At 46.1% G+C, this 24,634-nt stretch overlaps 1 protein-coding gene across 1 annotated transcript in view; it reads left to right on the forward strand.

Annotated features, from left to right (window-relative positions):
• The window catches only part of PIK3AP1 (phosphoinositide-3-kinase adaptor protein 1), a 93,064-nt gene extending 71,148 nt beyond the window's left edge, over window positions 1-21,916 (forward strand). The window contains exons 12-17 of the mRNA XM_004680584.2: window positions 1,937-2,142; window positions 4,240-4,312; window positions 10,326-10,481; window positions 13,356-13,426; window positions 14,609-14,727; window positions 19,881-21,916. Of these exons, the coding sequence (XP_004680641.1) occupies window positions 1,937-2,142; window positions 4,240-4,312; window positions 10,326-10,481; window positions 13,356-13,426; window positions 14,609-14,727; window positions 19,881-19,938 (683 nt within the window). The 3' untranslated portion in view covers window positions 19,939-21,916. The remainder of the gene's footprint in view (window positions 1-1,936; window positions 2,143-4,239; window positions 4,313-10,325; window positions 10,482-13,355; window positions 13,427-14,608; window positions 14,728-19,880) is intronic.
• Window positions 21,917-24,634: the final 2,718 nt, after the last annotated feature.

Genomic DNA, 24,634 nt, shown 5'->3' on the forward strand with positions numbered 1-24,634 from the left:
CAGAGCAGTCTTAGAGATACCTCAGGAGGAGCTTTCTGGGGGCCCTGCACTGCTGGTAAAGGGAGAAGAGAGACCAGGGTGCCCTGGACGTTACAGAGAACTCAGGCGAGGTAATCGGAGTGTCCCTGGAGCACTCACAGAAGTATGGAATGTCCCTGGAATGGCTCACAGAAGTACAATAACAATGTGGAAGTGGAATCTGGTGCCCAAGGATGAAATGGGCAGGCCAGCATCCAGCCTTCACCTAGTGACACAAACCTAGCATGCTCTTCACTGAGCCTACGTATCCCAGTTGTACTATGCTCCAACTCAACTGTTGTTGATGAGACAAATGGGCTTATCATTGGGTAATAGCTTGGATGTGTCATATTTTCTTTCTTTTGAAGACTTTTAAAGGAAGTTTGAGGAGATAAATGCTCTATATTCTTGTGTTAACCAGAGCCAGAGGCACCCAGTCTTAGCCCACCAATGACTTTTTTTTCTAAAGATTTATTTATTTATGCATACAGAACTGGGATAAAAGCCAGAGGTATACGGGCAGTGAGAGGATTCACCAGAGACAGAGTGGGGAGCAGAACAGGACGACTGACGAAGTACACTGCTGAGGGGAGCAGCGGGCGGGTCAGGAGAGGTCTGCTGCACCATGTGGGTCACTTCCAGGGCAGGGATCGACCTCATGCTGAAGTGGCTTTAGCTTCTTAGTGCTGTGCTTTAACCCACTCTGCCACCAGGGAGGGCCCGCACCAATGACTCTTTTAAAAAACAGCCATGATGCCAGCCAAGCAATTGAAGCCCTTGCCAAACTTTTTTTGTAGGAGACTGGAACTGATTGGTACATTTTATTTTCTCTCCATTATCCTGAAGAGGGCAGAGCTGGGAGATAAGTGTATGAGTGTGTGTAGACAGATGAATGAACTGTTGGTCAAACTTCTTAGGCTTTTTCAGTCCCCACTGGTGAAGACCTCTCCTTTGCCTTCCTTTCTTCCTGAATCACAATGTCCATGTGGAGTCCTGCTAGGAAAATGTAGACTCAAATGTAACCCTACATGAATTGGGCAGGTGTCCTCACCTGCAACAATGTCTCCATCACCTCTGCAAGTAGGTTGTTCACCGCAGAACTTAGTGGAGTCACAGCAGGGATGGAAGGGGATTCCTGTAGCCCTAGAATCTCCAAAGCAAAATACTACGAACTGGCAACATCAAGGAGAAGCTGGCACGGGAACAACAAAGGAGATCCTGTTGCTACCCAGCATCTAATTTTTACCTGGTGACTTTGTACTTGAGTGATGATTCCACCGGTGTAACGATCTCTTTGAGCCCCTCATGTCCATCGGTCCACAGTCACTGTGACCCGTGCTACTCAGAGGCTAGGAGGGTGGGGAGGGCTAGGAGTGGTGCTAGGAGCAGATGTGCTAGACGCTTCTTGTGTTGGCTCTTCTGGGACGAGATTTTAGTCTAAAGCAGTGGTTCTCAACTGGGGGTAGGGTGATTTTGCTCCCTCCCTTTATTTGGCAATACCTGGGACACCTTTGGTTGTCTTAACTGGCAAAGGGATTGTCATTGGCATCTAGTGAGTAGAAGTGAGGAAGAGGCTAAATACCCTGCAATGCACGGGACAGCCCTGCAACAAAGAATCACCTGCTTCACAGTGTGAGCAGTGCCCACCTTGAGAAGTGCTGGTCTAAAGGCTTCTCGCTAATTCAGACCGGGGGGACCTGTCTGACTCATCAGTGGCTTTCATCTCTCTCCAAAATGTCATGGACTTGTCTATTTTAGAGTAACAGGCTTCGAAATAATTAGCTGCTTCCTTCTCCCCGACTCCCTGCCATACCTCCTCTGCCTCATTCCACATGTGAGTGTTCCTTAGCCTGTGAGCTGCCTCATTAGCCTCACTCAGCGGGGTTGCTGCCAAACTGAGTTTTGCCATCCTTTCCAGAGCCTCCTGTCAGACCGTGGAGGGATCGGCCCCAGTCGAGCATCTATGACCCTTTTGCGGGGATGAAAACACCAGGTCAGCGGCAGCTCATTACCCTCCAGGAGCAAGTGAAACTGGGCATCGTCAACGTGGATGAGGCCGTGCTCCACTTCAAAGAGTGGCAGCTCAACCAGAAGAAGCGGTCTGAGTCTTTTCGCTTCCAGCAGGTAACTAGTTGCAGAAGGACCTTGTTCACATCTGCTCCCCTGGCCTGTGGCGGAGGCCTGGACCGCGGCCCTCTTGCGTGTGGCTGTAGCTCGGCCTTGGCATGTGCGTTTGAGCATCAGTGTGGGTTAGCGTGGGTGTCAGTCAAATGTGGTCTGGAACCACATGTCTCCCTGGTTGGGAACTGGACGGCTTTTCTGCTTGTCCCCCGGCTAGACACCAGGAGTAAAAGACGTGGCAGGAAACCTGAAATCTAGGGCTGCCTGTCCCTCTGCTTGCAACCCTGTGCTTTCCCCATCCAGCTCTTTTTCTTTCCAGAATTCCTTTAATTCTTTCTCTGCTCTAACGCCAACACTCCCACAGAACTATCACACTTTAGAACCCAAAGGGAATTTGGACAACTCCCCAGATGTAGGATTAAATGAGCCAAGCAAGCTGCAGATATAACCAGCCACGTAAACACACACTCACACAAACTCTATTTCTATAGGCAGGTAGCAGAGGCCAAGACACAGACCTGGACAGGGCTGCCCTGAGCCCATCCTGTCACTTACCTTCCAGGCAGAGGCAGGGAAGGGGGCCATGAGGTGTCAGAAGAGACTCCTACCTATATGAGAATGTGTTATTCTATACTGCTGTGCTCCATATGTAGCTTAAAGGCTAAAAACAATTCAGGCTTGCTTTTAGGAGGCACATCCCTAGTGCCATTCCTTCCGATTAAAGAGGTGAAGACATGTCCGTGGAAGGCTTTCCCAGGTGAGCCAGGACTGGCCAGGGGCACAGCCCCATCCGTGATGGAGCCGTCTCCTTGCAGTAGAGACATGGCTGTCTACAGTGACAGCTGGGAAGTGAGTCTTAAAGCAGCATTTCTGCGGCTCTGACAAGTCTGCTGGCCTTGTGCTGGGCCTCAAATACACCAGGTTTCTTGGCAGCTCTTGGCTCACCTGTGAAATAAGTGTCAAGTCTCTCATTCTATCAAGGCCCGAGAGGTGGAGCGGTGGAGTCAGAGTTCAGAGGTGCCTCAGCCTCCAGAGCCTGCGCTCCTTCCCTACCACCCCTGCCTCCACTGTGCTCCTCCGCAGGGCCTCTGCTGGCCAGTGGCCGCCCTGGGTGCCTAAAGAAGGAGCAGGACCAGAAGCAGGCTGTGGTATGAACCGGGGTCTCTCAGGCAGGAGATCTGGGGAGGCTGCTGTCCTGCTGGGCACTGTGACCCTGACAAGCGGCAGGTTTTATTCCTTCCTGCCAACTCCCGTGCCCACAATCAGAGTGACTTTTCCAGTCTGGCCTCTTCTGACTCTCTCATGGAAACGTCTGCTCTTGCAGATGGTCTGGACATTGGTACCTGAGGCATTTTCCCTAGAATGCACATTTTCCCTAGAATATCTAACCTTGAGGTGGTGATTGTTTTGACTAAAATGGCGACAAATCCGGCCTGCACACCTCTATCTAACATTTATTGAGTGACTACAATAGACCAAGTTGTAGGGTCTCACAAAAGCACAAGACTGGTCTCTTGTGCTTCAAGAAGTCAGTCTTTCTGCAGACCCTCTCCCCCTTCATACACACACACAGAAGTGCTTGTGTGGGGGGCAGCATTAGCCATTAGCCAGTGCCAGCTGGCATGGGCCATTAAGGACATCTAGAGAAGTCTGGCAAAGCTTTAGGGAGAAGTTGAGCTTTGGCTCAAGCTTGGAGCAGATTCACAGCGAGGAATTGATGCCGTCAAGATCAGGGAAGCAGTGTGAGAACACAATCATAGAAGTAGCAATGTGTGTGGAGAGCTGGTGCACAGGTAAAAGACTGGCGTGGCTAATGGCATGCAAGGAGCAACGGGGCCATTACATGCTGGGATGGAGCTGAGAAGCAAGGGGGAGGGAGACACTCTGGAGGACAAGGTGTCTTTTCTTCAGACACAACTTCTTAGAGTACTTGGATTTCTCTGGGGGTCTGTTATGAATACATTCAGCCTCATTTGCATGTTGGAGATGTTATTGCAATGTGACATATTTTGCAAACAGCTTAAAATTAGAAGGAAACCCAAACGCCCAGAGGGTGTAATTCTAGTGTATACTTTAAAAATAAACTAAATTTTTTTCCAGGAAAATCTTAAACGGCTAAGAGATAGCATCACCCGAAGACAGAAAGAGAAGCAAAAGTCGGGAAAGCAGGCAGGTACGTGGCTCCCTGGGGTGCTGGGGCACTTTGCCATGAACTATTCTCAGCACTCCTTTCTGCCCAGCCTGGGTGGGCAAATTGTTTGTCCTGCATTTGCAACCCTGTTTACAGATCTGGACCCCTCACTGGACTGGGAAATCCTTTTGGGCAACAGTTTCGTCCGTTTTTTTTTCTTCTTCTTCTTCTTCTTCGTCTTCTTCTTCTGGGTCTCTAATACCTGGTGTATAAGACGTGACAATGAACAAGCGAATGGATGAATGAATGCACTCAACCCTGTGTTCCTCCACCCCATTCAGATAGGATGGCAATGCTTTCTTCCCAGACATGTGACACGCCCCCCCCCCCAACTTGGTATTTAAAGAGATATGTTTTTGGAATAGGAAAGAGAAAATTCCATTCACAAAATGTCTGTTTCCAGCTCACGCAGGAATTGTGTCCATGGGTGTCCACAGCACACTGCTCAGAACCCAGGGCTTGGGGTGGCCGAGCTTCCGCCCGCGCTGTGGGGGTCCAAGAGCAGAGCTGTGAATTCCTTGTGCACACTTGCCCCTCTGATCCCCCAGATGCCACCCATGTGCACCTCCACCCTGGGTAAGGATTGGGCATTTGCCCACACTGTATTTTCCACTGAGAGCCTCAGGTGTGGTGGGTCTCTATAATTTACTTTGATCTACCTTATTCCAAGAGAAACTGATAGTAAAAGCCTTTCAGAGGCTTTTGGATCCCAAATGGGCTCCTGTTACTTAAAAACTAAGTACATGACTTCCATAGTCTGTCTCCCACCGCATCAACAGTCTGACTCCCATGAACCCAGCCAAGTTGCTCACGCCCTGCTCTTCAGGTTGCAACTTCCTTCCCATCTGCATTAAACTACTGGGTGGCAAGACCCAGCCCTGACAGCCAGCCCTTTCCCAGCGAGGCCTGCTGGACCGTTTTAGGCCACTGGGCACCTTCCTCCTCTGAGCACCTCTGGAGCTACTCTCCGTTCCATTCCTCCGCCACTTCTCCTTTGCTGCTCCCGATCACTGGAACTTCATTCCGTCATTTGCACAGTGCAATTCCCAGGGATCCCCAACATATCTTAAATCTGATCATCGCTGACCGTGGTGCAGCTGCCTGGAGCCATCATCTCTTCCTGGGTCAAAGCAGGAGCCCCCCCAATTGTCTCCAGATGTCCTTTCTTAGCCCTCTACAGTTAATTCTCAAAAATGCAGCGACTGACCTTTTAAAAATAAAAACCAGATCATGTCTCTCCCTTACTCGAAGGCTTCCAGGGGCTCTTGGCCTGGCCAGAGTAAAAGCACATTCCTGCCTGCAGCCTACAGGGCCCGACAAGATGCAGGCTCCTCCACTTGCGGCCCCGCTCCATGCTCTGGCCTCAGTGGATCCTTTCTGTTGCTCTAACCCTCCAAGAGAACTCCTCCGGCTGCCCTCCCCTCTCCTTTATAGGCTGTCTCTTTTTCAGCCTTCAGAGCGATAGGTTCTCCTCCACAGAGAGCCCTTCTCTGTAATGTCCAGAATCAGCCTCCCACGAGTCCCACGCTGCGCCCTCTTTCCCATTCCCTCACACACAGGTGGAATCATCTTGCGTTTCTGTCCTCGTGGATGCCCCAGTCCTCCACCCGCACCTGTTGCTGTAAGCAACATGAGGAAAAGAACATGTCAGCTTTGTGCGCGGCTGAGTCCCTAGCGGGTAGCACAGTGACGTGGCGGAGGTCATGACCCTGTTGCTGGAGCGCTTGATGTCATCAGCATGCTCGGTGACGTCATCCGTTCCTTCTGCAGGCACCCTGCCAAGGACAGAGAGCCCTAAGCACGAGTCTTCACCATGGGTCAGGGAGCTCATGGGTCAGTCCTCTGTGGGTGCGGCTGTGGCGTTCCCTGCTGGAGCCCTCCACAAAGCCAAGCGAACCGTGATGACTTTGTTTGGGAGAAAAGGGTTAAGGCAGCTCTGTCCGTGGCGGAAGTCAGAGGTCATCCTAAGACTTCTGCTTGGGTGTCTATATTTTAAATGTATGTTACCGCTATGCAAGCTCACACGTGTGTGCCGCCTGAGTGGAGGAGTGAGAAGAGAAGGTAGAAAATTGGATTAAAGATCTGCAGAAATCCTCAGGGTATTATGGGCCAGACAGCAGGGCATGAGGTGGTAGAAGGGCTGAAGCGATGCACTTTGTAAAACTAGAGCCCCTGAGTCCCGACAGGGATGCCTTAATTAAATGAAACACTTGAAGCTTTTAAATAAGAGCAGCACCAAGTAAACCTAAGATTTGGTGGTACATGCTGTGTTTAACGCCAGAGTCACGGTGGTGCTGGCATCCCATGCACCTGGTAACCTGGGCTTCAGGACGAGCCTACCGGGGGCATCATGCCCTTGCCCCCAACCTGAGTACTCAGTGGGCTCTGGAGATCTTGAAGCAAGACAGACAAGCATGGTGAGGAGGAGAGGGTGCAGGGGTGGGCTCTGGGCTGGCAGGGCTGGAGTCAAGCTCCTACCCATGGCTCACCTTTCACCAGCTGGCGTCCATGGGCACAGGCTTCATCAGCCTGAATCTGAGCCCAGAGCTGCAGAGTAACACAAATAAAGCTGTCTACCCCTTTGGGGTTGTTGTGGGGATTGAGCAAGTTAGGGTAGACCCACATATAGTACATTGCCCGGCACTGGAAACACATGTGAAAACCACCCCACACCAGCTGACGCCCTCTCAGACAGGGCTCCCATGGTGAGGAGGATGGGTGGGGACTCACCACCCAGGCCTTCACCAGGAGCCATGGATTTTCAAACATGACACCAAGTTCTCCCAAGGCTCACCGGGCCCTGGGTAGGTGTTACACACCAGTAGCCGTCGCCGAAACACTCGTGGTCAATGTCCACATTTTCCCAAAGGACCATGTTTTAGTCTGGCCCCCTCCTATTCCTCAAGGGGGCAGATGCTTGGACTTGGAAATTGGGGGGCTAGGGGGCAAAGACTGGATATTTTTACTTTTTACATCAAGAGCTCGATGTCCTAACCAAAGATTCAGCTATATATAATTTGACACTGGGAAAATTAGGGATTGCAAGTGAATCTTCTATCCATCACCCCAAGAATATACCTCCATTTTAGTTCTTTACTGTGGTAAAACAGTTATAACATTTACTATTGGGTCGAAGTGTTCAATTCAGTGGCATTAAGTTCATGTACAATATCAAGCCGCCACTACCACTATTCTCTTCTAAATTTTTTCTTCCCTGACAGGGATGTGAGAGCTAGTATGTGATCTGGAAGGTGACCCCAGGGAATAAGCAGGGATGGGAAACAGGGCCAGGGAAGGAAAGGAGATTTGCAGAGGGTACTTACCCCTGGCCACTGGAGCTTCATCCCCCTGGGGGTTCTCAGAGTCAATAGATAACAGCCTGGAAGAGTTATCCCTCCACAGGGGCGGGAGAGATGGGGCTTTGAGCACCAGCACCATCCTCTTTGGTGGAAGCCTGCTGGCTCCAGAGAGAGCTTCAGGCAGTCAGAAGGTGGACCAAGCTCCCATGCTGAGTCTCAGGACAGCAGAACATCTGCCAAAGAGAGGGCATCATATGTGGCTAAGTAAATGTGATATATTAGTTACCTCCATAAAACTAGATTATATGCTAACTTAAACTGCCATTTTCACACTGAGCTGCTTGCTAAGTTGTGTTTGTGGGAAGGAAGGGTAAGAGGGACAAGGGGCAGTTGGGAGATACCATAGGGAGTAGATAAGATTGAGGCAGGGTTTGGGGCCTCTTGTCTGCCCCGGGCCATTGCAGATTTTCTGCATTGAGCTTCTGTTCTCACTAGAGAAAGAATTCTCCTTCACAGAAAACATTTGGAAACAGCCATCACAGGGTAACGTTGATCTATAGGGAAGTGAGAGTTGTGATGAACGGACTTCTGCTTAAAGAGCCTCTTCCAGTGTTGGGGCACACTCTACACGCAAGGACTGACTCCATGCAGTTGGAAACCTCATTTGTCTCAGGGAAGAAAAAAGAATGATTGTTTTTCTTTACTTTGAGTTAGAATGCCAAGAATAATTAGAAGCTCAGTTTCTGTTTATAATAATGTAGCAGTCTTTCTTCAGCCCTAGGGAGTTATTTTACTCTTCTTGGGACATTGCAGAGCATAGATGGTATAGATTGGGGTGGTGGGGGTCTGGGGTGACCTGTGACTAGTTGAATACCCCACAGGGAAGATAATGTTTGTGTTCTGGGTTGTTCTGGGCCCACTTATGGTAGGACCAGAGGAGCAGGCTGAGTCCAGGAAACCTGGGTTCGAGTTCCTGCTCTGTCACTGAGTCGTTTTATAATCCAGGACAATTCTTTTCACCACTTTGTGCCTCACTTTCTTCATCCACGGCTATATCTGACTTTTCCACTGGATTAAGAAACACTGAAAGTCAGAGGAAGTATAAAAAGGCATGTAGACTTGCTTTGGGAGAAGTGTTATGCCACAACACTCCTACCATGTTGCCCCTTCATTCAAAGGATATCAGGATGTTGTAGACACTTAGACTGACGCTACTTGATTTTTTTCTAACTTTTGATTCCTAGCACTTTTTCCTGCATTTTTTTCTTTTCTTCCTCAAAGAACTGGCTGAAGGTAGAAACTTGACTCATTGAAGTAAATTGCCCTCTAAACGCATGTTGCTAGAAAGCTGGACTGAAGCCCAGGGGGGAATATGTATGACAGCTACTTGTGCTCTAAGACACCAAGCACTCATGCCACACGCAGTACACCAGCTAGTTTCTGGCCCTTGTGCACACACCCCAGTGATTGTCCCTTTTAACTTCCCTGTGCTGATGTTTCCTGTGCACACATCAGCTTATCCTGGCACTGCCCTTTCAGACTGTTCCTGTTTGCCCATTTGCCCTGGCACCTGCCTCCTGAACTTCCTGCTGCACCCATAAAGGAGAGGTGGAGGAGGAAGTGGCCCCACGGAGATTGGCTCCACATCCCCCAAAGTACACTGACCTCACACTCCTCCTGAGAGGCCCTGCCCAGGCTTTGACAGTGGAGACCTCTGGAACTTGAGGGGAGCCCTGTGACAGGCTCCCCTGGGCTTATCAGCAGGAGTTGTTTTCTGCTCATAAAACCCAGGAATGAAAATCTAAGGGGTAAAGACTAGTCAGAGGGGGGGCTAGACCAGTAAAGAGACCAGTTTAATGCTCTGCAAAGGAATAATCTCTCCTTGTGAATCTGGGACCTAAAACGGTTGATCATTAAAAAAAACAACTCAAGAAATAAAATAACGTAAAACCGTGCAAGTCACAAAATCTTTTGGGGAGCCCTGGCTTTCCTCTCATGAACTCTCTGGTTGCTGCTGTTAGCTGTGGCCCACACGCCAAGCCTGCCATTTGTTAAGGGATTAAGAGGCAGTGTGAGTCCTACTGGAGAGGCTGAACTTTGGAATCTGGCTTCAAATCCCAGCCGCCCACTTGCCAGCTGTGTGACAGGGATGCGCTACTTCACTTCTCTGGGTGATAGTCTCCGCTGGATAGGATAATAATCGCTTTTATTTCATGAGTGTGGAGGAGTCAAAGAGCTGAAAATTCAGAAGCTCTTAGAACTCTGCCCGAGGCACAGGATGACGTGTTACTGAAATCAATGCTCTTAACCTTCTCCTTGGAAAAGGGAGACTGAGCCTGACTGACTGACTGGCTAAGTCCACAGCTGGGGGATGGCATTGCCGGCTGCAGGCCTTTCCCCAGTTGCATTCTTTACACAACTGACCCCAAAGCATGTCTCTGCCCTTTGGTATTCCCGTGCTGAGTTGGGCAGGGTCCTCTCCCTGCCTTCCCATCAACTCTCCTTCCCCCTCCTCCCCCCTCCTCTCCCCCCCTCCTTTCACACCCCCCCTCCCCTTCTCTTCTCCCTTTTCTTTCCCTCCTCTCCCTACCCCTCTAGGCCAGGTGAAGGAGGCAGGTAGAGCGGAAGCAACTGAGCAGTTTGGTAAGCGGCAGAACTGGCACCTTGAGACTTACACCCTTTTCTTCTGATTGCAGACCTGGAGATCACAGTCCCGATTCGGCACTCACAGCTCCTGCCTGGGAAAGTGGAGTTTGGAGTCTATGAGAGTGGCCCCAGGAAAAGCGTCTTCCCCCCAAGGACAGAGCTGAGACGGGGAGACTGGAAAACAGACAGCACCTCCAGCACCGCAAGTGAGCAGGCGGGCCGGGCCCTGCAGAGCAGGACTCCACATTGGGCCTGGGAAACGTTTTTTTCAGGAGCCCAGAAGATCCCCACTGGAGACTGATTAGGGTTTGGTTAAGAAAGGGGGTCATTTAGCCTGCTGAGGTTTACCTTTTGTCAGGGGACTGAAGACCTTTCAAACAAATATCCCTGGAGGCCTGATGGTTAAGATGATTATTACTGTATTCCATTTATAAATAGAAAAACCTGGAATCCTACTAGTTACCTGTTACTGAGCATGGGTTATATGCTAAGCCTCATCCACAGATCCTGTGATGTAAGTCTCACGCTAGCTCTGTGAGATCGGCGCTCTTGCCGTATTTACTGAGGAAGGACATGGCTAAGTACCTAGTTAGTGCTGTAGCTGGGATTTGAACTTAGGTGGTCTGGAACCAGGGCCAAAGCCCATAGCTCCTACTCTCTGTGCATCCTCAGTTGTGGGGAGGGAGAAGGAGAGGGAAGGGCACAAAGTCAAAAACATGAGGAAGTAGTGGACTCAAATTTGAGAATTTCAAGTTGAGGGTCCAATTAGCAAATGTCTGCCTTTTGGCTTGAAAGCTTGAATACAAGTTGGATTGCAACAGACAATATATGCGGATATGCAGTCGGGAGCTGGGCTTTGTTTTATGTTCAGGGCCATGTCAGCTTCACAAGCCAAATAGATGGAGTTTCCCTTCTGTCACACATTTTAGTGTTAGCCAATCAAGGAGAGCGATCTGCTAGACACAGCTGAACTTCAGCACTCAGGTCTCCTTAAGTGTCTGGCCAGGAGCCCTGACATGACAGCAGAACAGGAAGGCCATCTAGCCCGGGATCTTCATCTTATCTGCCTCACAAATCCCTTTAGTAATATGGCCTATGGTCCATGCACTTCCCAATACGATGCATGGGCCTATGTAAACACACGCACACACACACAATTTTGTCTACTCATGGACTCAGATCAAGAGCCTCTGACATCATTCCCCTCCTTATTTTATAAATGGGTATTTGTAATCCAGAGAAGGAAAGCGTTTTTTTTTCATGGCCACACAGCCTGTAAGTGGTAAAGGTGAGAGTCAAACCCAGTGTTCTCATTCAGGCTAACCTTCCTGCCACGGTTACCTGCTGAAAGAAACCCAAAGCTTAGCACACGACCACACAGGAAGTCAAGCCACGACAGAGGAGAAAACCTCTCCTTACACAACGGGGGTGATATTGTGTGCCCAGAACTCACTTGGGGGGGGGGCGGGATTTAGAAAGACAAGCTCAGAAATGGGAGCGATTTTCCCAGTTACAGGGGCAGGTGTCAGAGAGCTCCCGGAGGAGAGAAGTGGTATGGACTTGCTTGGGGTTCGAGCAGTACTTCTCGGGCTGGGGAAGGGAAGTTTAATAAAGCAAGAGCAAAGTACTCATTTCAGTTTCCTTTAGAAGATTTTATATGTATGGGTTAGCCTGGGGTGGGACCAGGGTGGGAAGTGTAAACTGGGCTTCTTATCTTGCACCGTGGCCCATTGCCCAGGGACGGCTAGCTCATCTGGCTAGGAAATGTTGCCAGTGACAATTTGTGGGTTTTATTCCACTCTGTGTCCTGTAGACTGTACTCAGCTCCTGCCACCTTTTCCATCAGTAGGTTTGCTGTGGCTCAAACCACCCCAAAACATAGTGGCTGGAAACATAACCATTCGTTTATGCCTGATTCTTAACCTAGGCAGACTCTTTGGGGGTGCCTCATCTTCTCCTCAGTGTGGGGCATTTGGGGTCACTCATGCAACTGTATTCAGCTATGACCTTGAGATGGGATTGTCTGACTATGGCCTCTAAATTCATTAGCATGAACAGATTTGTTTGTTTTAATTTCCTTTATTGCCATTTGTAATTCCTTATTTTGAATTGGGTTTAAAATTCAGTACAAATCTTCTTTAATCTTGTAGCAAATCGCAAAGCCAAGCCAATAAAAACAGTGCTGCCCATGGCTTTTACCATAGGACGGTGGCTGGGGTCAGTCGTGAAAGTGGCAATATTGATCAGTTGAAGCTGAAATTTCCTTCTTCCTGATTAACTGTTATCTTCCTTTTTCACTGCTGGATCTCCTCGGGCTTGAACTTGTTCTAGTGCTGTACTGTCCGGTAGAGCAAACTCTAGCCATGTGTCGTTATTTATGTTTCAGTTAATTCAAAGTGAATGAATTTAAATTTTAGTTCTTCAGTTGAAGTAAACATATTTCAGGCTAGCTACTAGATCAGATGGCACACAATAGAACGATTCTAGAAAATTCTGTTGGCTAGAACTATTCCAATCATAATAGTTGATACATTCCCAACTTTTCAAAAGCCTTGAGCATGAAGTCATAGTACCTGTCATAAACATAAATTACACTTTCAAATTTTTGTGTTTTGTTTTGGGTCAAATGGTCCCTCATTAATAGGTGAGCATATACATATGACTCACATACACATTCGCTGTAAATCTTAAGTAGCAGAAAACCACGGCAGCAATTATGGGCAAATCACTGAACACGCGAGAAATGCAGCTTCTCTGCTTTCTTGTCTCTGAAATCAGATCATGAACACCAAGTAGGAGTGCCATCTGAGTTAGGCAGTCATGATTACAAGCATCTAGTTTGTCGTCAGCCCTCAGTAAATGGCAGCCATAAAGTCCAAGAAAGGTAACAAGAAGGTGAATCATTTTGTTTTGTGCTGAAAGAAAACAGAATTCTAGTAAATTGGTATAAAATGGGGGCATTTTGAAGAATTCCACGTTCACACTTGTGCACTGTTTCTATCATGGGAAGCAGCAGAGTCTGCATTTTGCTTGCTCTTGAGTGAATCCACAGTCTGGCTGACTTTGTTTGTACTCCATAGGCAGCGCAAGCAACCGATCCAGCACCCGGAGCCTCCTCAGCGTGAGCAGTGGGATGGAGGGGGACAACGAGGTGAGAGCCCACCTGTCACTGGGGTCACTCATTGCAAGAAGTAGAATGCCCCAGGAAAGAGAAACACAAAAGGTCATGTACTGTGGGATTCCATTGTATGGGATGTCCAGGCAGGTGGAGCCGCAGAAACAGAGGGCAGATTGGTGGTTGCAGGGCTGGGGAGAGGGGAAAAGAGACGATACTGCTTCATGGGTACAGTGTTTCCCACTGGGATAATCCCTTTTGGATTATCTGAGACTAGATAGAAATGGTGGTTGCACAACTTTGTGAATGTGCTGGGTGCACTGAATGGTTCGCTTAAAATGGTTAATTTTCTGCTGTGTGAATTCACTGTAACGGGGGTGGGTGGGTGGGGGGAGAAGTGGCACTTTAAGGCAAAGGGCATCCGTCTCTGAGAAGGGGCTGGCTGAGCCATGGAGCCACTGTCACAGCCTGGGTCGGGAGTGGAGATGCCTGCAGAGCCAAGGCCACGCTGGGGACTGGGGCCGCTACCTGCTGCTTCGCCTCTGCTTCTTTGTGCACTTCACTATCTTCTCTCCCTGCACACTGGCTTTTCCTGCACAGCCCCTGTGAGCCTCAGGGCTCTGAGCAGAGAGACTCAGCTGCTGTCATCTGGGGCTGAGGCGCAGTGCGGTCAGGAATCCTGATGCAGTGACGCGGCGACAGGGTCGTGAGCGGGAGGTGACCCCTTTGCCAACCCAGGACGCTCCTTGAAAAAGAGTCCTGGCAGGCTGGCTCCTCTGGGCACAGTCGTGTCACCCTGCGACTGAGGTCCACTCAAGGCTCTGTTGTCCCCAACAGGGACTTTTGCTTAGAAGTAAAATCTCTCCAGCTCTGAGTGCTTCTCAAACTTTAATATGCTTAGGAATTATCTGGGATCTTGTTAAAACACCGGTTCTGGGTGGGATTAAAAACCCCACCCAGCGGGGTGGTCACTGAGCCTGCCATTCTCACCAGCTCACGCAGGATGCTGGAGTTGGGGCTCAGCAAGGACTGAGGACTCAGGCCCGCATGAGAACCTGGGCCAGGGCCCCTCCATGCCTCTGCATAGAAGCTGTCCAAGTGCTGCTGGCTGATTGGCAGTTTCTGAACTGCTGTCAGCCCAAACCTGAGAAAGGCTGAGGGGCTTTGGGCTGTCTAGCTGCGCTCTTTGCCTAATGTCCTTTCACCTTTCTGCTGTAGGACAATGAAGTTCCCGAGGTCACCAGAAGTCGGAGTCCAGGCCCTCTGCAGGTGGACGGATCGCCAGCCTTGCCCCTGGAGAGGCCCCCCAGGGTGCCCCCCAGAGCCGCCTCCCAGAGGTAACACTGATGCCCATGTGATAGTTACCCTCCCTCTCTGGATTCCAGATGGAAAGTAGAATTTGGGGACTTCTAAGATGACCTAAGAATGAGTGCAGAGCTCCCTGAAATGCCAACTTTGGGCACATTTTTAAATAAGATTCTTTAATATCTCTGGTGCTTTACTCACTGGAAAGCATTTTACATGGCTAATACATTTCATCAGCACATTTCATACTGGGCTCTGATGTATGTCTTTGCTCATAACAGCCCTTGGGCTTCTGGAAGGAACCTTCTGAAGGTCTCAGGGAGAAACAGAAGAAGTATCCAAGCTAGCTCGTGTGTCTGCTCATGCAGAAAGGAGCCCTTGGACATAAAGATGAGGCTTTGCTGAGGAATTTAATTCTTTGTGGGGAAAAATAATTTAAAGGAAGAACATTTTTATAGAACCTGGATTTTTTTTTTTAAACTTTGAATTCCAATGAATCTGATCAGTAGAATTTGTCAAGAAAGAGCCTCAAGGAGGATGGGGTGAGAAGCTCTGTTGTAGGGTCCGTCCATTTCTCCTGTGCTGGTGACTGCTTTTCTTTCTGTGTCTTCCAAACTTTCATGTATGAATACTTGTCGTGCAAACTCCTGCAGTCCCAAACTGTATCCTCTATACCAGGCATATTTCCCTGGTATAGTCTAAGGTCATGTATGGAACGTTAGCCTTAATGTGAACTATAGTGAAAGTCTAGTATAATCCCCTGAATTTGCATGATGTTCTGTTACTTAAAAATTATTATACAGCTGCCTGTTGGGGAGAGGTATTTATAGAAAGCAATTATGTTAGTATTTTTGTGCACTTACTATGTGCTTTTCATTATGTTCATTGCACTAAATACGTTATTTCATTTAATTCTCTCCCTAATTCTAAGAGGTATATATTTAGTAATTTCCCATCTTGAAGATATAGAAAGTGGGGCTTGAGGCAGATCTCTGCCTGACTGTGACTACTCAGGGCCCTCTTTTTTTCCTAATAAACCTGTCCTTGTTAAAAAAAAAAAAAAAAAAAGCAAAGACAAAAAAGAGTGGCGCTTGAGAGTGGATTGAGACCTGCTTTGTGTGGCAAACTTGGGTGTGCTTGATGCCAGGACCCAGGCTCTTAGAGATTTGTCACACCTCCCCAAGAAGGTCGAGGTGTTCTGGGAGGACTTCTGATCTCTAAGACCTTTTTTCCTGAAGGTTTACGACTTTGAAGCGTTTATGTACTTATACCAAGAAAAAAGAATGGCAAGCTTGAGATGATAGCTATGAAACAGCGTGATTGTGTTAATGGGAGAGAAATAGAAAACAACCCAGGAAACAGGTTCCAGAAATTAAAGGGTAGAGACTGGGATGCATTTAAATGTGTGAAGAGAGATGGCAGATGAGTTGTTTAGGGCAGGCTGGAAGCATGTTGTGATAAAAATGGGAAGAGGAAGGAGGCAAACACATTTTACTAAAGAAGGCATGATACAACTGGGGGTTTGGGTGCATTTTTGGTGTGAAGAAAGATTTGCAAATATGCAATTGTTTTGTATGTGTGCAGTTTTCAGAAAATGAGATGTTAGAGAAAGCAACAAAACAGATCCCGCTCCTTAACCTGCTAACTGAAAGAGGGGAGGCTGACAAGGTGATCTCTCCACTTCTAGATCTGGGAATTGGCAACTCTTCCCTGTTCATGTTCTCGTGGAACCCCCAACACTCAAGCAGCAATGGAGGGTGTAGTCTCCTTCACTTCCCTCGTAGTCCTGGTCCATTCCTCTACTCCCTCTGCTTGCTGCCTCCAAGGCACAAAATGCCAGCAGACTCCAAATCTCACCCTCATCTCCGCCGCAGTCTTCTGCTTTCTGCCATTTAACGTTAACCTTCACTCAGGTGTTCCATGGGTATCTCAGACATAGCCTGTGCAAAGCTGGACTCATCATCCCTCCTGCTATTCTCTGCCTTCTTCTCATGGATTCCCAGACTGACATCATGACAACATTCTCTCCCTTCCCCAAGCCCCAAAGTGGGAATCGGCCTCCATTCCTGCCTCTTTCTCAGCTCCCACATCCGCTGTATCTCTAGGATCAGTCCATCCTGCTGCCCTTTCGGCTCCGAGAGCCACCCCCTCCTCTCCATCTGCCAGTGCCTAAGTTCATCCTGTGGGCCCACACTTACCGCCCTGCCTCCTCCACGCTGCAACTAGAAAGTGCAGTCTAGAACAGAAATAGCTGATGATGTCACTTCCTGGCATTGAAGCCTTCACATTTAATTTTGTATCTTTTAGCATCCTCCAGGTCTTGACTAGCCTCTCCTGTATTCATCAGTGCTCCACTCCTTAAGAATTCCCAGGGAGCAGTGCCCTTTTCTAGTTCTTTTACTGGAATACTGTCTTTTTATTCCCTTCTAATCTCTGCTGAGAAAATCCCTTTAGAACCCAGTTCAAACATGGCCTCGTCTATGAAACATACCTGGTTGTTGAATTTTTGTTTGGTTCCCCAATACCTCTATTATAATTCCTGCTTTAAAAGAATATTAACCTTGGGTAGCCTCTTTCTTCAGTCTGGGTTCTTTGACCCAAACACATCCAGAGCAAGACCTCACTCTCAACAGGGCAGAGAAAATAGCCAGTGCCCAGGCAATTCTGGACAGTCACCTCTCCAAACCTAGCTTTCCAGTATCCCAACAAGACTGTCTCCACAGACCAATCCTTGATTCTGATTTAATACCCTTTACTTCCACGGTTGTGAAATATCTATAATTTTAGATGCTCTTCCCAAGATGGAATTCTCAATCTTATGCTGGGGTGGTTCATAGGAATGAGCTACAGAAATGGCTTCCTTGTAGACCCACCCTTACTGCAGAGAAGAGGGTTCCAGGCCACAGCCTAGGGGAATCCCAGGTGTAAGCTGAAACCTGGTCCTGTACTCTTGGGGTGGGGGGAGACTGAAGAATGAGGCAAACTACCCTGGTTTGTTAGGTAGCAGTTCAACGAACAGGGAACTTAATTAGGAGGCACTGTCTGGGGTGACCCAAAGACGAGTAGTTTTCCCACCAAATCTCAAAGTCATAAAGAATGTAAGTGTGTCCAGTCATGTATGGAGACCAGAGAGCCTCAACCATACCTCCCACACTGTATACATCCTCTCAGGGCTGTTTCCCTGGAACAGCTTCTGAAAAACACATTAACCAGGGGAAAGGGGTGACAATACTCAGCTTGTCTGGATCCAGCTTTTGGGTCAATGCGGGTGTCAAGTTCTTTGGAACACTTTTCTCAGCAAGAGACTCATGACTAGCTTTGTGGTGGAAGATAAAATGGAACATGCATGGAAGAAAGGTCTAAAAATAGATCTTTAATCATCATAACAAAAGGACTGCTTGACTTCTTGAGTGGCCCCCCTAAGCCAGAAACCATGCTACCCACACCCCAGTTGTCATTGCCAAGCTTCCTGAAATACTACCACACAGGTGTCATTATGCATGTTTGGCAGGATCCAAGAAGTTAAACTTGCCCTTCAGATGTGTGTATATGTGTCTCCTGTATGTCCTCTTCGGTTCTAAACTACCCTATCAAAATAGTACAGTTCACTAATTGTCTCACCTGTTATGTCCTTGGTAACCTGAGACTGGGACACATGACCATTTTAGTAGCTGTGATATCTCCCACCCAGGAGTAGATGCATAGTAGGTAAATGCTTGGGGGGAGGTAGTGAGGATACCAAGTGGTATCATCTGACTGTCCTTCAGTTTCCTCATTAAAGCCAATAGTGATAGGGTAGACCTGGGAGAGGGAAGGAGATAGTCCACTTGTTTTCTGGATAGAGATGCCGTGCAATACTCAGGGTCCTCACAGGATCTTCAGGGACTGTCTCAGTATTCTTTCTACGTCAGCCTCCCTCTTTTGTTCCTGAAATGAATCCTCTTTTTCCAACTCTATGTCATTTCCTTGACCTATGCAGAACTTGCATTCAAGAGACATTTAGTAAATATTTAGTCATTGATTCATTCAGCCCTCCAGCTCTAGGCTAGCACAGTTCAATTGTAGCACCTGACAAAGCTCTCTTTCTTGACTTATTGACTTGCTTCCAAGAGAATTAAATATTGGTTTCACAGCAAACATGTGGAAGCACCACTGGCAATCGTTGAACCTATCTGTAAATAGACTTGCCCAAGTCTATTGGGGGCTGTTCAGAAACCATCCAGAATAACATGAAGAGGCCTTCTAGGAAAGCAAATGTGAGCTGGGATAATACACTTAGTAATCTCATGAGGAAGTAGCTGTGAGGAGACTTTAAAAATTCTCAATTCCTCTCCTAAGAAACTAACCACTCTTGTACCATGTGTGTCTTACCAGACTGTATATTTCAATTACTGGTGTTTTAAAATATAGGTTTTCTTATTCTTCAATTATGGCAAAGGCAACAGATCAGAAGATGACTGCCATTGAAAAGATAGTTTGTTACATTTGCTTCTCAAGAGGAGGGGCACACTATGCAGTGGGGTGCTGCTGGGGGAGCAACAGTGTCGGACAGGAGAAAGAGGGGCTGGAGCCTTTAGTGGCTTTTGTGGGAGGGAACTGTGAGACAGGGGAAACAGATTTAGAACTGGCTAGCTTGAATTAATTTCAGGAGGTTCTGGGGCAGAGGAGCTGTTTCTAGTTGGCTGGTACCTGGCCCTGGGATGATTAGGGCATGTGGATGGTGACCCTGACCTGGAAAGCCAGATGAGGTGAAGGCAAGGTGTAGACTGTGGATTGGTTGTTTTGCATGTGAATAGCACATTCACAAGCAAGCTTAGCTTTCTCTAGGAATTTTGAGCCCTTGGAGGGGTGGTCCTTGCTGGATCACCAAGGCCAAAGCACCAGAAAATAAGACTTGATTAATAGTGGGGTGGGATTCATTAAACAATGGCGATACCTGAGCCCTGCTCTCTCAGGATTATGATGGACAAGGTCTGGGATAGACCTGGGAACTGGCATTTTTCAAGCTCCATTGGGGAGTCTAATGTGCAGTAGGGTTGAGACCACAGCTAGCCCAGATGCCGCTCCACGGTCTCTGTGTACCCACTTTCATTCATTGAGGAACATGCCTGTGACATAAGATCACTTAACAAAACTAGTTAAGCAAATTCATTTTAAAATAGAGTTGTTTTATTTTTCATTTCAGGCCACTGACCAGAGAAACCTTCCATCCCCCTCCACCTGTCCCACCCAGAGGTCGCTGATTCCATCTCCTACCTGCCTACTTTAGGACTTTGAGACTTGATTTTCAGCCTGTTAATGATGTCCTCGGTTTGAGTTTCATGCATGACTGCTGACCTGAAGACCTACTCTCCAGTTGATTTTGTTTTGGCCCTGCTGGTTTGGGCTTTCCTTGAAGAAGATACTATTAAGACATAAAGAAGTGGAAAAACTAAGGACTTTATTCACCAGTGCCAAACACATTGATCTATCTCTTCTTGTTTGCCAAACAGGCCAAGATTAATTGGGTTACTTACCTCTACTTTGGCATGTCAGAGCCTGAAAAGATTGATCAAAAAATGTACTCTTGCCAGTAATTATACTGAAATGCACTCATATTTGGAACTTACGTCTTTGCTAGTCTAGTCTAACTTCTAGGGGTGGCTATAAGTTAAGGCTTAAAGTCTTCAAGTAAGAAGATATGTCTTAAATTTTAAATGACACTTCAACGTTTTTGTAGACTCAGAAGGCTGTTTAATTGCCAGGGCTCACCACATATAACAAATTGAAAAAGACTTTAGTATTAGTCCTAACTCCTCTTATACAAAAGGCAAAGTGGAGTTTCCACAGAAATATGGAACCTAGACTACTCATTTGGTGAGAGGAAAAGGTGCACCTGGAAATAGTTCTGCTTTCCAGCTCCAAATAGCCAAACCCATCCCTTGAGATATGTCCAGATGTAGAAATATGTTTATTGACTATTGGCCTTCTAAAATCTTCCTTCTTCCATTATCTTCCAGGCATGGGACCATCAAGTTTTTCTTTCCCTTAGTTTGGGCATTTATACTTCATCATGCATTTAAAATAATGATGTTTCCAAGGAACACATGAAAAAGGTGGAAAACAGAAGTTTGGGGTGCAAGGGACTCTGTTTATTGCTCTGCAGCCTTAAAGGTCTTAGTTCTGGCCATAAGGAGAGGGAAGGAGCCTTGATTTTTTTTTCTGCTGAGTCATCAGAAGAGGAAGGAAGAACTTCAACTAGAAAAATAAAATCTTTATGATTAAAGATTTTTCCCCCCTCATCCTTCAGAACAGTTAACAGGGACTCTTGCTGAAGTTAATCGCTTCTGGGACCCTGGGTGTTGGTTATTGGTGTTTTTTTTTTTCCTGACATAAAATACACTTTTGGCCATCAAGAGTATTTGTGCGAATTACCGCAATGCGTGCTAGATGCAGTTGTCCCTTGTCTCTTTTCTGGGAAAAATTTGGTAATGTGAGATAAAATGACAAGAAGTTATCTTGGATAGCAGTCTTTCCTGTTTCTTATATATAGTTTCCATGTTAAAGACATTTGATAGCAATACAACTACACTTTTTTTAAAAAAAAATATATTCAATACCTCAAAACCCCTTTTGGGTGTCAAATTTATCTTTTACATTCTCTGATTAACAAGCATTTAGATGAATAACATGGCAAGACCTACTAGCAGGCTTTGGTGTCAACACCTTTCATGTGCACGTTACTGTTTACAATATTGGGATAGTTTATCCTAAAGTGAATATAATAGAAAATATAACATTGACAGTGTGGATGAGAAGTATGGGTCTCATAAATGTGACACACTTGAGACATGGATGGAAAGATCAGAAAGACCAAGTTAAAAGTGGCAAATCATCAGCTCTCCATGGCTGTTCACCAACTTGTAAGATGATTGGTTGTGTGTAAAAATAAAAGAAAAAAAAATAAAAAGAAATCGGATAAAACATTGGAAGCATGCTATTAAGGACAGTCTCTAATAATGAGGTGAAATTTTACATTTTCTAGAAACAAACCACCCATTATAACATTTACTCAAGCTTCATACACTCAGTTTTTGTATACATTTTTTTTGGGGATACATAATAACAAAGCCATGCATTTCAATACAAGGAGGATCAGAAACTAAATCATAATTGGTCTTCATAGAGACTATTAAAGCTTTTTCTATATGATAATGTGGAACACAGCTCTGTAGTCACTACTCTGCCCCAAGATTTTATAAGCTGTTTCAATAGAAAGTAATGCAGTTGGTCACATTCACTGCCATTGCCTTTCCCTCTAAGTGTACAAGGTACACTGGCCAGTATTATTGCTTTATCTTATAGTAAAACTGTGAGCAGATAACCCAACTATGTAAGTAAAAGAAAATGAAGCCTGAGATGAAATAAACAAGAGGTTAGTGTGGTAATCAAATAATTTAACTTTACATATTTAATGATGTGCATAATCCTTAATGCTTTGCCATAATTACGCAGTGAATAATCCTTAATGCTTTGCCATAATTAGGCAGTGATGTAATATAAATTACTTCAATGAATATATTTACAAATCAAGCAAAGTTACCTACTCTCACCAGCTTTTTCTTGCTTTATGTATACACAAATACATGTTATATATTTTTTCTTGCTTTATATATATTATATATAAAGCTCTTGCTTTCTATATATATATAGAAAGAGAGAGAGAGAGGTTCTAGTTGATTCCATAATCACCCTCAACAGGTGGGTTTTCAGATTTTCTCTCTCACATGTAGTTTGGTTTCTGTGCTCTTCTTTCAAAGAATAGTGTGTGGTTTTGCAGCTGGTAAAAAAGTAACAGATTTGTTTCTAAGAAAGACAAGTGGCTAATTTGGCTAACTAAGAGATTTATCCTGAAAATCAATCCTTAGTTTGGAGGACATACTTGCTTTTGTTTGCTAAATAACTTGTGTTTTATTTATTTCCAAGTAATTTATTAAGGCTATAAATTGGCCTTACTCATTTTTGATGGACAGATACTATGTTCCCCAGGGTGGAGAAAGGATGACTGGTAGGTGAAAGATGTGCTCTGACTTCTGAGGCACAACCCAGAATCTGTTTTTTCACAGAAACTGTAGTAAACAGTAGGTTTCCAGGGTAGCCTGCCAAAACTGTTTAACCCATGCTGCAGGGGAAGATGTATTAGCTGGCGATGCAGTAGAAGTGAGGGTGCGGGGGGAAGAGAACCTTGGCTTGGAAATCAATAAAGCTGGGTTTCGTTTAGTTCTACTACTGACTTGCTGAGTTCACATAGCGTGACTACTCTGGGTGTATTTTATCATCTGTGGAATAAAGAGTTGTGTACTCAGTTATAGTCCAGGTCCTTTCAACTCTAAGTCCAACAGAGGGATGGGAAACCCCTCATTCTGAAGAAGCAGGGAGTCAAACCTAATTGACAAGACATATTATTATGTGATGGCCACTGTTGCTTGTCCTGCATCATTTTTATAACAGATTGGTTTTTAAAAAGTGAGAAAGAGTGAAATGGAAACTGTACAAGAAATCAATAGCCTTAGTTGCTCTTCAGACCATGAACCAAATGTCTTAATTGATCACTTCCTAAAGAAACAACTCACAATAAACATCAGGTTCTCTGTTGTCTAGTCATTTCAGCTAAAATGGAAAAGATAGAGGTAGAAGATGGTAAATAGAAATATAAGGACTGCCCCACCCCAGAAGCAAATGACTAGCAGGATACACATCATAGAATTGAAAGCAGAAGTAGAATTTCAAAGAAAAGGTAGCTGACCTTAGATATCAGAAGATATGTTGTAATTTGTAGACCAAGACTTTTGATGATTATATTTTTTGAGATGAGAATAAAAGATTGAGATTGTGGTTTTCTGGATTATGTGCCAGTCATAAATTATTTAGTTAGTTGAGTCTTATTAAAATTACTGTAAAAAGATGCTGTACCGCCATTTGGGAGGGGAATCGTCTCACTGGCATTTCTCCCGCACCTTTTGTTGATGTTAGAGAATGAGGTCATTAATCTAGGTGCAGGAATTGGCAAAATAAGATATATTGATTTTTCCCACTCTTCAATTTGGTGAAACAGTCCTGGCCTTACTTTTCCTGATTTATGTTTTACTTATTTATTTTTTAATTAATTAATTTTTTTCTTTACCACCATCCTTTACTTCTCCTTGCCACTTGCTATGATTTTGATCAAAGCCCTGATGTCTAATTGGTTTTGAGCCTTGAAGTCATCAGTTTCCTTCTTTGAAGCCACACTTCTTTTCCACTAATCAGTGTCCTTTTTTCCATACCTGCTGTTATCATAATTTTATCACCTAAAACCATTTATTATCCTCATTTCTCAGTATCTACCAGAGTCCCTGGCACATAGTACATGCTCAGTAAATAAATAGTTGCTGAATTAGTAAACCCTATATGCACTTCCCATATAACCCTAGTGTGAAATGGACTGGCCTGACAGTGGGTCCTCACCCACATGTTTAATGGGACTTAAGTGAGACTCAACTGCAGGCACACACCAAAAGGCTAACAAAGGGTTTATTTACAGAAAGGGGACATGAAGAAAGGAATAACCCAGGGAGAAAGAGAGATGGATAAATTGGTGAATAAGTACTAACCAGTTCTGCGGAGCTGGAACCTCAATGGCATGCTGAAGGCTGGTGAAAAGCCAAGGCCCCCCAAGGCCCACATATGTTGTTATATACTATTCCTGGCTCCTTAACTCGCCTCTAGCTCCCAGCAATGCTCCCTTGGGTGGTGACAGATTTTTGGCCCTTGCTCTCTTGGATCTCTTTGGTTTGGGGTGAGGTTGGAGTCCATAAAACCTTTGTGCAGTTGTTCAGGACCTCCTTTCCCCTCAACAATCGAATGAACACAAACATTCTTAAACTTTCTTGAATAGCCCACCAAAATAGGGTTTCCTTT

This window comes from Condylura cristata, unplaced genomic scaffold, assembly GCF_000260355.1.
Source record: "Condylura cristata isolate star-nosed mole 26May11 unplaced genomic scaffold, ConCri1.0 scaffold00011, whole genome shotgun sequence".
NCBI lineage: Eukaryota > Metazoa > Chordata > Mammalia > Eulipotyphla > Talpidae > Condylura > Condylura cristata.